The sequence below is a fragment of the Lates calcarifer genome, linkage group LG12 (assembly GCF_001640805.2).
Source record: "Lates calcarifer isolate ASB-BC8 linkage group LG12, TLL_Latcal_v3, whole genome shotgun sequence".
Taxonomy (NCBI): domain Eukaryota; kingdom Metazoa; phylum Chordata; class Actinopteri; family Centropomidae; genus Lates; species Lates calcarifer.
Window position 1 is genome coordinate 13,241,153 of NC_066844.1, and position 13,071 is coordinate 13,254,223.

Here is a 13,071-nt window from a genome sequence, read left to right on the forward strand (position 1 = left end):
CACATAGGAGAAAGAGCAGGTTTGGAGGAGAAGAAATAATGTTTTGTGAATGATGTGGTTAGTTGAGAAGTGTTTTTTTTTTCTAGAAAGGCTCTTTGACTGGATCAAAGTAGTCAAGTAATGAACTGGATTGTTTGGTCAGAGAATCTCAATGTCCACATGGCGGTATGAAAGAGAACATCACAAGTGAGATTAGCTATGGGAGGCAGGTGACTAGCAGACTGCCACTGAAACTCTCTCAGAGCCAATAGCTGGATTTATACTTGTGCCTTAAGGGGCTCCAGGGCTACACTGCAGCTAACATGCACCTCCTCTACAATAACACGTTTGGGCTACGGTGTTGATGGAGATACCACATGATTGACTGCTTTTGTTTCCCATATGTGTGTTTCTGATAGAGTGGTGGAGTTTGTTATGAGTGAAGACTACTTTACGGAAGTTAATAAGTAGTGTTCTCCTCCTAAGAAAGAAAGTGATTTTACTGCAAACCTTCTGCTCACTGTGATCACAGCTCTGTATGAATGACTGAATGTAAACACAATGATTATACTCAGTGGTCTGCTATTCAGTAACAAAACACAGCAAAATAACATTCTAATTTACCTGAATGTAACTCCAGTTCTCTCAGTGTTGCTCTGTATCATCAAGTAAGTGAAAGAATATAAACACAACTACTGTGGGGAATGTAAAACACAATACAGCCTGATCATATAAGACATGCATTTAGCATTGTAGAGGTGATATCAATGTGTGAAATATGGCTCAACTATAAATCCTAACTGACAGCACCCCCATTGACCCCTTGCTATAAATCCAGCTTAACTCACTTTTGTGATTTCAGTGATCAGTGATCAGTCAGATTTAATTCAGTTTATAGCCTATTTAACCTTTCTCACGGAGGATATTTTGACTTGTCATAGCAGGAAAAGCTCAGGTTATGACATTTATAATGGCTTCCTTTGAAGCCATGCTATTGAGCCAGCATTCACAATCCCAGGGAGCTGGAACAGCTAAATGAAGTGTGTCCGTTACTAGCTGTGTTTCACAACACAAAAAGTCAAGTGGTGAGAAGGGTCTAATACAGATTTGTTATGACATATTTGTTCCTCGAATAACTGTCAAAGAGTGAATACAGGCCCATCATTTCATGCAGTGTTTGACGGGTAACCTACTTTAGTTTGTTTTTGAGTATCTGTCACTCCTCAGCTTAGGCTTCCTCAGCCAGATGGAGGATTTTAATGTCTTCTTTTAATAACCAGACAGCGGCTGTGAGGGAGATCAGGATGACCTGGCTATGCGGAATAACTGACTGAAGTTTCCAATAATAGTCCTAACACATTTTAAACTTCTTCATTGAGCCAGGAAGAGTAATAAAACTAAGCAAAAACAAAACGCTCAGATCTCGCTCTGGTTCATTTCAGGGCTGCTAGAATTGCTGTCACACTTTCCATTCAGCCTTAGATCTCTGTTTTGAACCGAGCTCCGACTCTTTAGCTGCTGTGGGTGACAGTGTTTGCGCTACGTGATGTGATAAAGAGCATCTATCAAAATCACAAGACATCAAACAGATTGAACCTCCATTGAATTTGATCTGGGTAATCGGGGGCTCAATCTGATTAGGCTAATTGTGGACTAATTTTAAAGCATGAATCTATGAGATAATTTAACAGAATAATGTACCCTATTAGTTATCTCTCATGCATGGGTGTCAATTGAATATGACAGAGATTACATTAATAAAAGTCATCTAGAAGTCACAGAAAGTAAGTGATTATGCTGCCACCTCCTTTGTATATGGATTAGCTTCACTGAGTAATTAACTTGAAATCTACCATATCTTCCTGCTCAAACTGGAACGCCTTAGATGACCAGGTCACTGAGTTTCTGCCTCTTGATCACAGGCCAATAGTTCATGAATCAATATTTCCTTTTTCGTTCTGCATTACAGTACCTACACTATAATTAGATGCACTATGTTAAGAGGCAGACAGTGGGGAAGGCAGTTTGATGGAGGACAGACTCGGAAAGTGTGACTGGTGCTGAGGTGAAGGCTCACCGTTGACTGTGCCAAGTCAACAGTGAGCAGCATACTAAAGTTTCATTGCAAGTTTGCTTTTCTTTCCTCAGCTGCCCTCTTCCTCTTTTTCCAGTAAAGTTAATGTTAAACATTTGTTTACTTGACGTATCCCCATGTGTTGCCCCTAAATTATGTTTGCATGATCATGCTTTGCACTTTTGCTGGTAAGGACATTTTCTTTTTATCACCTAGGCATACCTAATGTTTTAGTAAATGCGCAACCTCCTGAGGAGATTCACTTAGTTACTTAGGGATTACAGCTTTGCTAGAGTGTTCGCAGATGTGGAAAAAACTTAATTACTCTGAGTTCGTTTTAAAGGCTCTTGCAGACAAAATGTGAAAACACCTTTAAAATCCATCAATTTGTTTTGAGGCTTGTGGCAGATTCTGTGTAATATAGGTGGATGGAACAGCATGTGATATGTTTTTATTTGAAAAATCACTGTCATATTCAACTCAGTTTTCACTTAATGGCCAACTGTCTTCTTGTTGACAGTAACAGCTCTAGTCACTATAATTTGGAGGCATGTGTTGCTAATGCTGCTGTGACACAGTGCAGGAGCACACATTCCAGCATGGCCTGACCTGCACATGATGGTCTTTTTAGCCTATATGGCAGTCCGGACACTGTACATGCCAATAATATCTGCTTTATATTTAGTCCCACTATGCCGCAGCATACTGGAGTGGCAGCTGAAATTATGTTACCTCATAACTCCCCTCTAAGTCCTGCTTAAAAAAACAGATTAAGAGCTGACTCTGTGAGTTTCCCAGAGTTCTTCATGTCATGTTGCTACTGAGTAAGAGGCCCACTGGTGTATTAATTTACACAGGACAACAGTTTGTGAGAGGGAAGGGCTGGTGGCTCTTCTTTGAACTGGTCACCTCTGGTCTTTTGGCTGGCTAAGCCTCGGAGAGTGGTGAATTATAGGGTCGAACTACTACAGGAGAATATCTAGGGGCAATTTTTTATATTTAAATAGTCACTGTTTAAGCTAATATTAACGTTACCTTCATAGACCGACAGGATAAGCAGCTTCATAGCTCAAGATTCAGATCTTTTACAGTGACATGCTAAAAAATTCTTACAGTCTACTCAAAAGACAGCTATAAACCAGAAGATTCAAGCAACAGTGTTTACCCGCTCTCTGTCATTTACACTCAACCCTTATGAAGCTAATGTTATCTGTTAACTACCTGTCAGAGTTTGACAGTTACCTGGGAGGTTTATTTAGAGAAAGAGTCACCACTCCTTTTTTCTTTTTGAGTGATGAGCAATGTTATCTTTCAACTAAGCCATCTTGGCACAAGAATTAATAGTGGAGACTCTTGATATGTAGAGAGCTTATTAACTAGAGAACAGCTAATACTGTAGTCTCTTTTTTTTGTTTGGATAATTCACAGAATTAACATCAATTAGCTACAGCTGAGTACAATTAGCCAGCAATGGTTGTCATTATAGGTGGTGAAATCTACAGTTTAATTTTCTACTGTTTGTAAGGTGTATAACAGTCAGTTACATTTTAGCTCTTGTAGCTTGAAATTTTTCTATAAAAAGTGAATACATTTTTCACTTATACTTTACATCACCCCTTAATATTTAGGGAATAGTATTATTAACTTTCTCTTGCCCCTACACCTTGCTCTATTTGTAATTGTATGTATTTCATCACCTCTATATCTACTAATTAGAGGATATTTTTTCCAGTTCTGTTCCTCCTCTTTAAGCACCCAGTTCAACCATTCTGTCGCTCACCTTGAGTTAATAATAGATTATTATGAATAACCTCCTGCCATCTCTTTGTTCACATGTCTCTCCTCTGTCTGTCTGTAGGACGACGAGACTAAAAGCGTGACGGTTGTCCTTCTTCGTGAGGGCGGATCTCTGGGTTTTAACATCATAGGAGGAAGGCCATGCGCGGTAGGTTAAAAGCCGAGTGTCTTGGAGGTTTCATCTCCCCCGGTGATCAGCCAAGTGTCATATAGCAACCTAGGAATGAATAGCACATACTTAAAGCACCATAAGCATTCTCTGTACTGACTGACACAGCTTAAGACAGTCATGCATGTGTTTTCCAGTCTGTGGATAGATGGACCGCATCTATCAAGTTTTATTGTGTTTATATATTGGTCTGGTTTAGTGGATTTGGCATCACAGATTAAAAAAACTATAATTAGTTTTATGAGAGTTAAATCTGGGATTATGGCTTTGACCGCGGTTGTTTTGTCTCTAATTGAGGGGATTTTGGTGGTGAGATAAACACAGAGGAGAGGAAAGGGTCTTTTATCCCGCCCTGAACCTTTCACAGCCACTATGTTTTCTGCCTTGAGGCTCTTGAAGTGAAAGTCATTAATGATGCCACTTGCTCTGCTGAATGAAGCGTTGAAAATATCTCAACACTGGTCACAACTCTATCCTCCGTACATGTATCTTCTCTCTGCAAGGTCCTATTGAAATGTTATTCCCCCATATCCGTTTCACCGGGACTGTACTCAACTGTTACATTGCCTTTCTTTCCACAGCCACAGTGACGCACTTTTCTGAAGTGATATAGATTATCATAGTAAAACTTTTTATAGCGGGAAACTATAAAAAGTGCTTTTTTTTTCTTACCCGACTCCATGGTCTTGTAGATTTGCAACCTTTCTTACTGTTGTGACAGAACCTATGCATCAAACTCAACCATAAGAGAGCAGAGATAATACTTGGCTTTTGCTTTCCCTTACTAACCTCAAATCAACAGTCTGTGTAAGAAGGTATTCATTAAAATGGAAATAGGTAATATCCCTGTAACCTTTGACCCAAGTGTTTTATGTGGCTGTAATTTTGGCATGGCTTGGTAAGAGCAATCAGCTGCCAGGTTTTGTGGTCTTTAGAAGGGCTAGTTTGTCCACAGCTCTCAAGATAGTCATAATTGTAAGGCAAAGCAGTGAGCTTGTTGAAGCATTACTGCAAATTCACTGTATGTGATACCCCTGAAAGAGGAAGCAGACCAGAAATTATTAATTAGTTAGCACTGTGACTGAGGTTTCTTTAAGTATCCCATTAAATTGTATTTCTGCTGCAGAGCTCAGCAGGGGTGTAAAACATGTTTCATGTGGTTTTACAGAGTGAAAAGGGTAATGTTAACAACAGTTTTTAATTTTTTAAAGCCAGTGTTCGCTCTGGATCTGTGGTCAGGGCTGCTGTGATGGATGCAGACTATATCATGTTAATGCATGTCAACATTTAGGCCCTTTTGCAGGCCAGGGTCAACCCTTCAGGCCTGGGAAGCATCTAAAGTTAAAGCTAACCTCTAAGTCTCAACACTCAAGGACAGGGTTAAAGGGTCAGTTTACCCAAATTACAAAAAGGCATATTTTTTTCTAATTCCCTCCACTGGTGTCTAATCATCCAGATATTTTTGGTTTCATGTGCCTAGATTTTGAGATATCTGCCCCTGAAATTGCTGCTTCCTCTGAAAACTGCTGACATTGAAAACTGGTAAATTACTCCTGGAAAAAGATGCTGCTATTCATTGCCATTCACTTGTAATTTTTCAGTGTTTTAAGCTGCACAAACCAAATTTAATTCACTCCAATTTTATTGGGATGGCAGCAGAAGTTTCAGAGTGGGATGCCTTCAGCATTAAAGGGGAAACTATTTGAATGGTTAAACCACGCGTGTAGGGTGAAAAAAGGGTTAAAAACAAGTTTTTAGTTTTTTTGTTATGACTTTATGGGCTCAGACTGGGATCAGAATTAATTTGGTTGGTGTGTGTGCAACCCATGTGAATGTCCACACAAAGTTTTGGAGATTTAAAAGTAGTTTACCAGTGTTATTCAACACTAACTTTTAACACTTAGTTTGTTTAGATGTCAGCATTAAATTTAGCAAGGTTTAAAAGATGTTGTGAAAATGTATACACCACTGTCCTCCTGTCCACTTGGCCTGGCTTTTATTATTTCCCAGATACCAACCGCTATTTATTTTACAGGACGATAATGACAGCACTTCAAACGAAGGGATCTTTGTATCCAAGATCGTCGAGAATGGTCCAGCGGACAAGGAAGGAGGCCTTCAAATCCACGACAGAATAATAGAGGTATGTGGCCTACACTGTAGTGTCTCCTGGAGGAGGAAAAACAGAAGTTGATATATTATGGATGTGGAACTTGGATTATGTGTCAGCTGCTGTCTGCCCTATAAAAATGACGACAGCAAGGAAGCACAAGATCATCGCCCAGTATTTCTGTTCCAGTGACCACGGGCAATTTTTAAAAAAGCAGCAAATATGACACATCAAATGAGCATTTACATTTACGTTGCTTCTATTTCAGCTCAAGAAAGTAAATCCTGTAGACAGTTTAAGTTTCAGCATATACTTCTACCAATCAACGCTCAGGCGAAGGCTCTGTTAAGTGGGGCATCGCTGCACATAGGCCGAGATAAACCTGAGGCGAGGATGTCTGTCTTTGGTTTTGCTGAGTGAGAAAGAGCCCTGTGTTCACTTCCTAGCTGACAAATCCCTTATGACAGAGCTGCCGTGTAGCATCCTCCTCTCGCCTTTAAACAGAATCTCGTGTGGAAAGGCCAGCTCACCCTGAGGTCAACTTCAGGGATGCGTTGAAAAACTCAACATCACAAAGGTTGCTTTTATAGAACAGTTGTCAGCCAGAATCTTACACAATGGCTGCATTGAACGGAGAGGTTTATGTGGATTACAAGTGTGTATTACCCCGTGCCGCAGGATGACAAATATGGTTTGTCGCAGGCTTTATTGTCAAACCTCAGTGAAATTGCCCTGGAGCATTTTGACCAGCACATTGCTCACAGAGATGTTTGTGGAAAGTGTTTACAAGAAAAGAAGACTCCAACATCTGGTCTCTGTTGATTGCTCTATCCTGTCATTCACGCAGTTGAATGCTAACTACTTACAAAAATGCCACAAGTCATCTGGCACAAGCCTCACCCTGTGGTTCTAAATAATGTGGTTTTAAGTATGGCAGCACCGTAACTAAGATGTGACATGTTAGTCCTCATTTATAATCACTTCAAGTAACACAATCAAGTGTCTTAAAGCTCTCTGCAACTTGAGATTTGTCATGAGATCCCCCTAACAAAGGACAGGTTGAACCAGCAATTCACTGGGATCCTGGTGACTTGAGGCCAAAAAGAGACTGCAATTGGGGCACTAGCTGATGAGCGAAGAGAGATTGGCTCACATGTCACATGAATGTGCATGTGTGGAAGTGTGTCTTTGCATGCAGTGGCTGGTTTTATGAGCTTGTGTGCATGTGTTCGCCAAGGTGTGTATGAGTGCAGGAAGGTTGGGGAATCATGTTAATGGGCCAGATGTTGCTGTATTTGGTTACTTGAGAAGATATCTTGTGTAGGATTTAGTGTTAAGATAGCCACTCACAGCCATTCATTACCGTGAAAAAGGAAACTATTTTGCTTTGGGATAATGCTTCACTTGTTTTTGTTGTCTTGTTTTTGAGCTATTGTGAATGAAGTCACGAAATCTCTAACTAAAACATATGAGCAGAGAGGACACGAAGAGCCTTAGGAGGTATCAAAGCACCCTATTACGTGACCTTTTCTTTTCAAGCGATTAGGGGTTACTAGACAAAAACCAACAAAATAAATCATTCAGCCACTGAAAGAGAAATGTATAGACAGTTCAGAGATGTTGTTCCACATTGGTGCTTTTCATTGGATAGGAAACTTGATAGTGGAGGTGGTTCATATTTCGAAGACTCCCTCTTTGTTAGGTCCAAGCAAAAAGAAAAGTTCCATGTCATGGTTTTTCAGACCACAACATAAAACTCAAAAGTCATAACATGTTTGCAATTGAGGGGGTTGCATCTTTAACCTCAGGTGACTGGATCCATGAACTCGGTGATTTATAGTGGTGAATCAAAGAAATTTAATCCCAAGCACCTAGAGGCAGTTTCATCTTCATGTTTTGAACTTGTGGGTTGAAACCAACAGTTTGTAACTTTGTCCTATTTAACATCCTGTGTGGGATGCTGTGCATTAGAAAAGCAGAAGCTTTCAAATCTGGTTTCTCATCACACCTCTCAGGAAGTTTTTTTTTCTTCAGGCAAATGCTGTATGTTATCAGCAGCTGTCACATATTAGATGTATAGAAAATGTTTTAGTACATGATTGTTGGTTTTTACAGGGAAGATATCCAAGTATACTGGATGTAATGTACTCAGGGAAACCACAGTTAACCATAGATTAAGAAAATGGTTAAGTCCATGGTCCTTTGAGAATGACTGCTACGAGAATGTGTAAACATCAAACAGGATGTGAGGTTGTCTGTTGTTTTCTGTGTGATGTAGCAAACAGTTACTTTCATTATCACTCTACATGTTGATTATTTCTCAGATTCATCTTTTGTTCCCCAAGCCTAGGGTGATATCTTGAAATTGCTTTTGAAAACAATGTAAAAGATCAATTATCAATCAGTCAATTTTCTATTGATCATATAATCCATTAATTGACTAAGTGCTTCAGCATGATTTGGGATTATAAAAGCTGAAAGGCTGAGTAAGCTTTTGTGGGTTGAAGTTGAAATGTTTACCTCCAGGGTTTTAAACGCCAACATTCTATCAGCATTCCATTTGGTGCTTGGTATGTACTGCACAGTGTTGCTGTCTGAAAAACCAAAAATGAGCTAAAAGAGGCTAAAAGTCTTTGTAGATCTTTGTAGATTAGAGAGTTTGGTGATAATTCTCAGTGGGTTTGTTATCATCAATGACCTATTTCACATTATACATAGCCAGTTGAGGTATTATTAATATAAAAAAATATTTATGAGTGCAGCTTTGAAAATAAAATTCAGAAACAAGGTGAAATAATGTGTCATTTTTAGCATCAACACCGTCTTTTTCCATGACAGTGGAATGGAAAATATTAGCTTTTTTCTCAAACACACGAAATGTGATTTACAAGCCAACAGAGGCGATCATTTAGACAGCCATTCAGACACATAGCATAATGCTGACATGGGGATTGAACGCTCTGCAAAGGGACAATCACATTACATGGAGCAGTGAAAAGCATGTTCACCTGTGGAGGCAGCAAAACCACAGCACTGTCAACAGCCACAGAGCTGTTTTGTCTTCCTGTAGTAGAGGTGTTAGTTCCAGTAAGTCTATATGGATGTAACATGTACATGATGATCCACAGCTCATCCTTCTATAACAGGCTCTTAGCGGGGGAGTGTGATGGCAGATGGCTGTCCTCTAACTGAGCTACAGGCTGGTATGATTCAGCACATGAATGCCTCCTTGTTCAGCCAGACATTTTTCTCATAAAAACGTAGAGCTGTGTTTGCTTTTGCTCCGCAAGCTGAAAAATCTTAGCACTCTGGTCAGGATCTGCCCATGTTTGCCACCAGGATTTGATAAATAAGTTCTGATTCTCTTTAACAGTGGGATTGGTCTGGTATAAAGGGCTTTGCTCTATAGCCATGGCTTATTCTCTAATCATATCCTCAGATAGCTGATTGATTGTAGACTTCCATGTTATTAAGAAAATGTTTACATGTTTACTGTTGTGTAATCCCAGCATTCCAGTCTTGTGTCTTACTTCATATTGAGCAATGCTGGAAGTCCAGCAAGAGTTTGTTACCTTGTATTTTCCCACAAAAATGAATTTTTTCAAGCCTCTTTACTTGTACAATATGACTAAGCCAATGTCACAATCCTAAAATGACCGTGCCTGAGCTCTCAGGGTGAAGGGGATGTTTTCTGTGTGGGCTTCTGAGTGTGAAAATAGAAGGAGAATGGAGACGCCAGGGCTGCTGTTGTAAATGACGCCTTGTAAATCCTCAGCAAACATTCTTAGGTCGCAGAGGGTGAACAGCAACAACTACTTTAAAATAAATTGACATTGGGAGATGCCAGTTCTAATATGGAGGATGGGGTTGCGTGTGTTTTTGGGTTGGGTGGGGGGTCACCAGCAGGAAAGTGTCCCAGCAAAGACAATGTTTATATAATTATATAAACTGGATGTCAATTGAATTGGAAAGTGAAGATTGGAAGGCTAAAATTCAACAGAACAATGTTTTTATTCAGTGTCAACTACTCCATGTGACAGGGAATCTTAAAATGTGGACCAAAAATAGCAGTTTTGTAGCAGATGATGCAAGTTGGATTGGCTGGTTCATTTAATCTGTTTGAAATGCATAATGCTTTTGCCTGATTACCTTGAGGAAGAGCAGGAGGAATGTGGTGGAAATTGCCAGGGGTCACAATCAAACCTGTCTGAAATGCAAAATAGGCTGAATACAGCTACTTTATTGGCAGCAAGAACACTAAAACACTAGTCCTGAGATGCCCAGATCAGCTTTATTATGTTTGACACAACCTGTTCCCATGTTCACATTGCTACAGTTTATACTGATTATCAAAAAATCGATGGGCTTTCTTAAATTTTGTAGATGTTTAATATTTGAGAAAATTTACTTTATTTACTTAGTACTGCAAAATAGTGCATTTTATCTTGAATTGCCACATTATCTATATTTAGAATATGCAACTGTGACACTCTTGAATGCAGCACATCTGCAGTTTCTTACTTGTCACTAACTGTATGAGTTTGCGAGGTTACCCACAGTGAGCCACTAAACACCTCAACCCTCCCCGCAGTTACTTAAGTATCAAGTCACGAGGCCACAGACAGCTTAAAACCCAGCCAGATAGCACTTAGCAGTGACTGACAGAAATGTGAAGTGAGCTCCGTTGGAGGCGGGTCCGAAGCATGCATGTCAATGAGCCTTTATTCCTCTTTGGTGTCAGGGCCTCCATCCAAGGCAAGAGGGAGTGAGATAATTTGAGAGCAGTTTTGTGAGAAATTGGAAACAAAATGCTGTCTTTTGCATTATATTTCAGATGTTACTCTGATCCCTGGAAGACCGTAAAGACAAAAAAGTGTAGTTTTACTATAGCTGATTCAATAAGTGTTCTTTATGCATTTCATGGCATGTTATACAACCCTCAGGAGTAATTCTACTACAAAACGTTCAGCTTGGGTGTGAATTAAATTGTGTACTTGATGGTTCCACTGATGATTATTGTATTCAGCCTTGGTTTTTGGAGTATTTATGCTGAATCTGACAGCTGTTTTCAGTGCCTAAAGGTGTATTTAGGATGTCATTAGTCTTCCTGGAGAAAAAAAAAGTCAGGTTAGAAACAGAATGGTGCGATTGACACAACCCCACTGTCACTAATAAATCGTCGCAGCACATGGCATCCTCAGCAGGATGTGAGCCAAAAGTTCCCCAGGCGTTATTTCTGACCCGGAGGGCAATGAGGAACAGACATAGAAGTTATTTCCCTAAGGGGGATCACATGTTGTTTGGCATTCTGAGGCAAGAAGCACGCCTTTGTCAGGCCCTTTATTAGATTTTGGCCCCTGTGCAGACAGTGTTTATTCCCAAGATGGGCAAGCAGAGTGTGGCCCCGCTCTGTTGCTCCTGTCTGGCCCTGAACAGGATGAATCCACCCCAAGCTATGCGGGCCAATCAGGGCAGTGAGCCACATTCCTGTGCCCCGTGGTCCAGCTGAGGCAGGAGCAGGACATTAAAACAAATCTAACTTTAAAGAGTCCATAATCAGCTTCTGGTGGTACCCACTGCCCTATGCAGAGCTGGTTTTAAGAAGTGAGGACAAGCAAATCTTTGTTTTCCTACTGCTCCATATGGAGGGGGGAAATTGGGGGGGGGTGTTTAAGATGTGGAGTCGTCTCAGTCTAGAGATGGTGTGAGGTGAGCTTATGCTTTGCTCGAGCCAGAAAGCTGCTTTTGTGTCTGTCCCTCCCCACACACAGAATATTGTATTTTCCACTCAGCTTGCGTCCTCAAAGGCGAGCCGGCGCTTCATGATTTTTGTGGAGACATACAGTCTGGGCCCACTGTAAATGTGTTTGCTCTGCTCCAACACAGTCTCAGCCAGCTCCTTGTTCATTGGAGCTAGTGGGTTAATTTATGGCTCCTAAAAGGTTTAAAGGGGGCAGAAATAGACAGGTGTAATTAAGGCTAATTTTCCTGCCAATCAATCACTAGGCTTGTGTAAATGGATCAGCAACAATCAGCTCAGGTTGCTCTGCCAGCTGCTTCTCATGTCAGCCCCTGACTCCCAAGCACAGACTACCCACCGACTCCTAATTAACTACCCTCAATTAAACCCTAATAGGCTGATTAACAGACCCTTAGTTGTGCTGTAATGGCCCGTCGTTTCCTCCCAGTCCCCCTCTGAAATGCATCCTGACTGCAGCATGTTAATCACCGCCCACTCCCTCTCTGCCTCTCTCTCTCTCCAACTCTGTCCTTACAAGTGTCTCTCTCCCTCTCCCTCAGCAGACTTGAATTCCAGAGACAAAAAGTTTGATGCCATTTTAGATAAACACAGAAAAATAAAGAAATAGCTGACACATACTTACCGTATTTTTTGGGCTATAAAATGCACCGGATTATAAGGCGCAATATTAATTAACATGTCAATAACGTGTCAATTTTCATACATAAGGTGCATCGGATTATAAGGCGCAGTAAGCGAAACAAAACGCAGGTTCATCTTCTTGCTTCCTCCACTTCCATACCATTGAATCATTAATGTTGAATCCTCTCGCAGCTGCTCTGTTCCCATGTTCTAATGCGTGGCTGATAGCCTTTAGTTTGAAATCTGCTTCGTAAGCATGTCTCTTAACAGGTGGCATTTTGGGGTCCTTATACACACACCATAATATTACCGTATGTTGAAGCACAGTACTGGTACGTATTACTCCGCGAGGCTCCTGACTATGGTAGCTGTAATGCTCCGCTAATCCATCAAGTAGTGCGGCTCTGTAGCTTACCAAAGTCGTACTAAAACATTTTGACAGATTTTTGAGCGCCGTGTACCACATAAAATCGGTTCGAGGTCAGTGAACACAACCAGAATTAATACATAAGGTGCACCGGATTATAAGGCGCACTGTTGATTTTTGAGAAAATTAAATG

The 13,071-nt window shown here is 40.6% G+C and overlaps 1 protein-coding gene across 1 annotated transcript in view; it reads left to right on the plus strand.

The window, feature by feature from the left end:
* pdzrn3b (PDZ domain containing RING finger 3b) overlaps positions 1-13,071 on the plus strand; it is a 93,538-nt gene that overhangs the window by 2,606 nt on the left and 77,861 nt on the right. Inside the window, 2 exon segments of the mRNA XM_018698997.2 lie at positions 3,912-3,998; positions 6,055-6,162. Of these exon segments, the coding sequence (XP_018554513.1) occupies positions 3,912-3,998; positions 6,055-6,162 (195 nt within the window).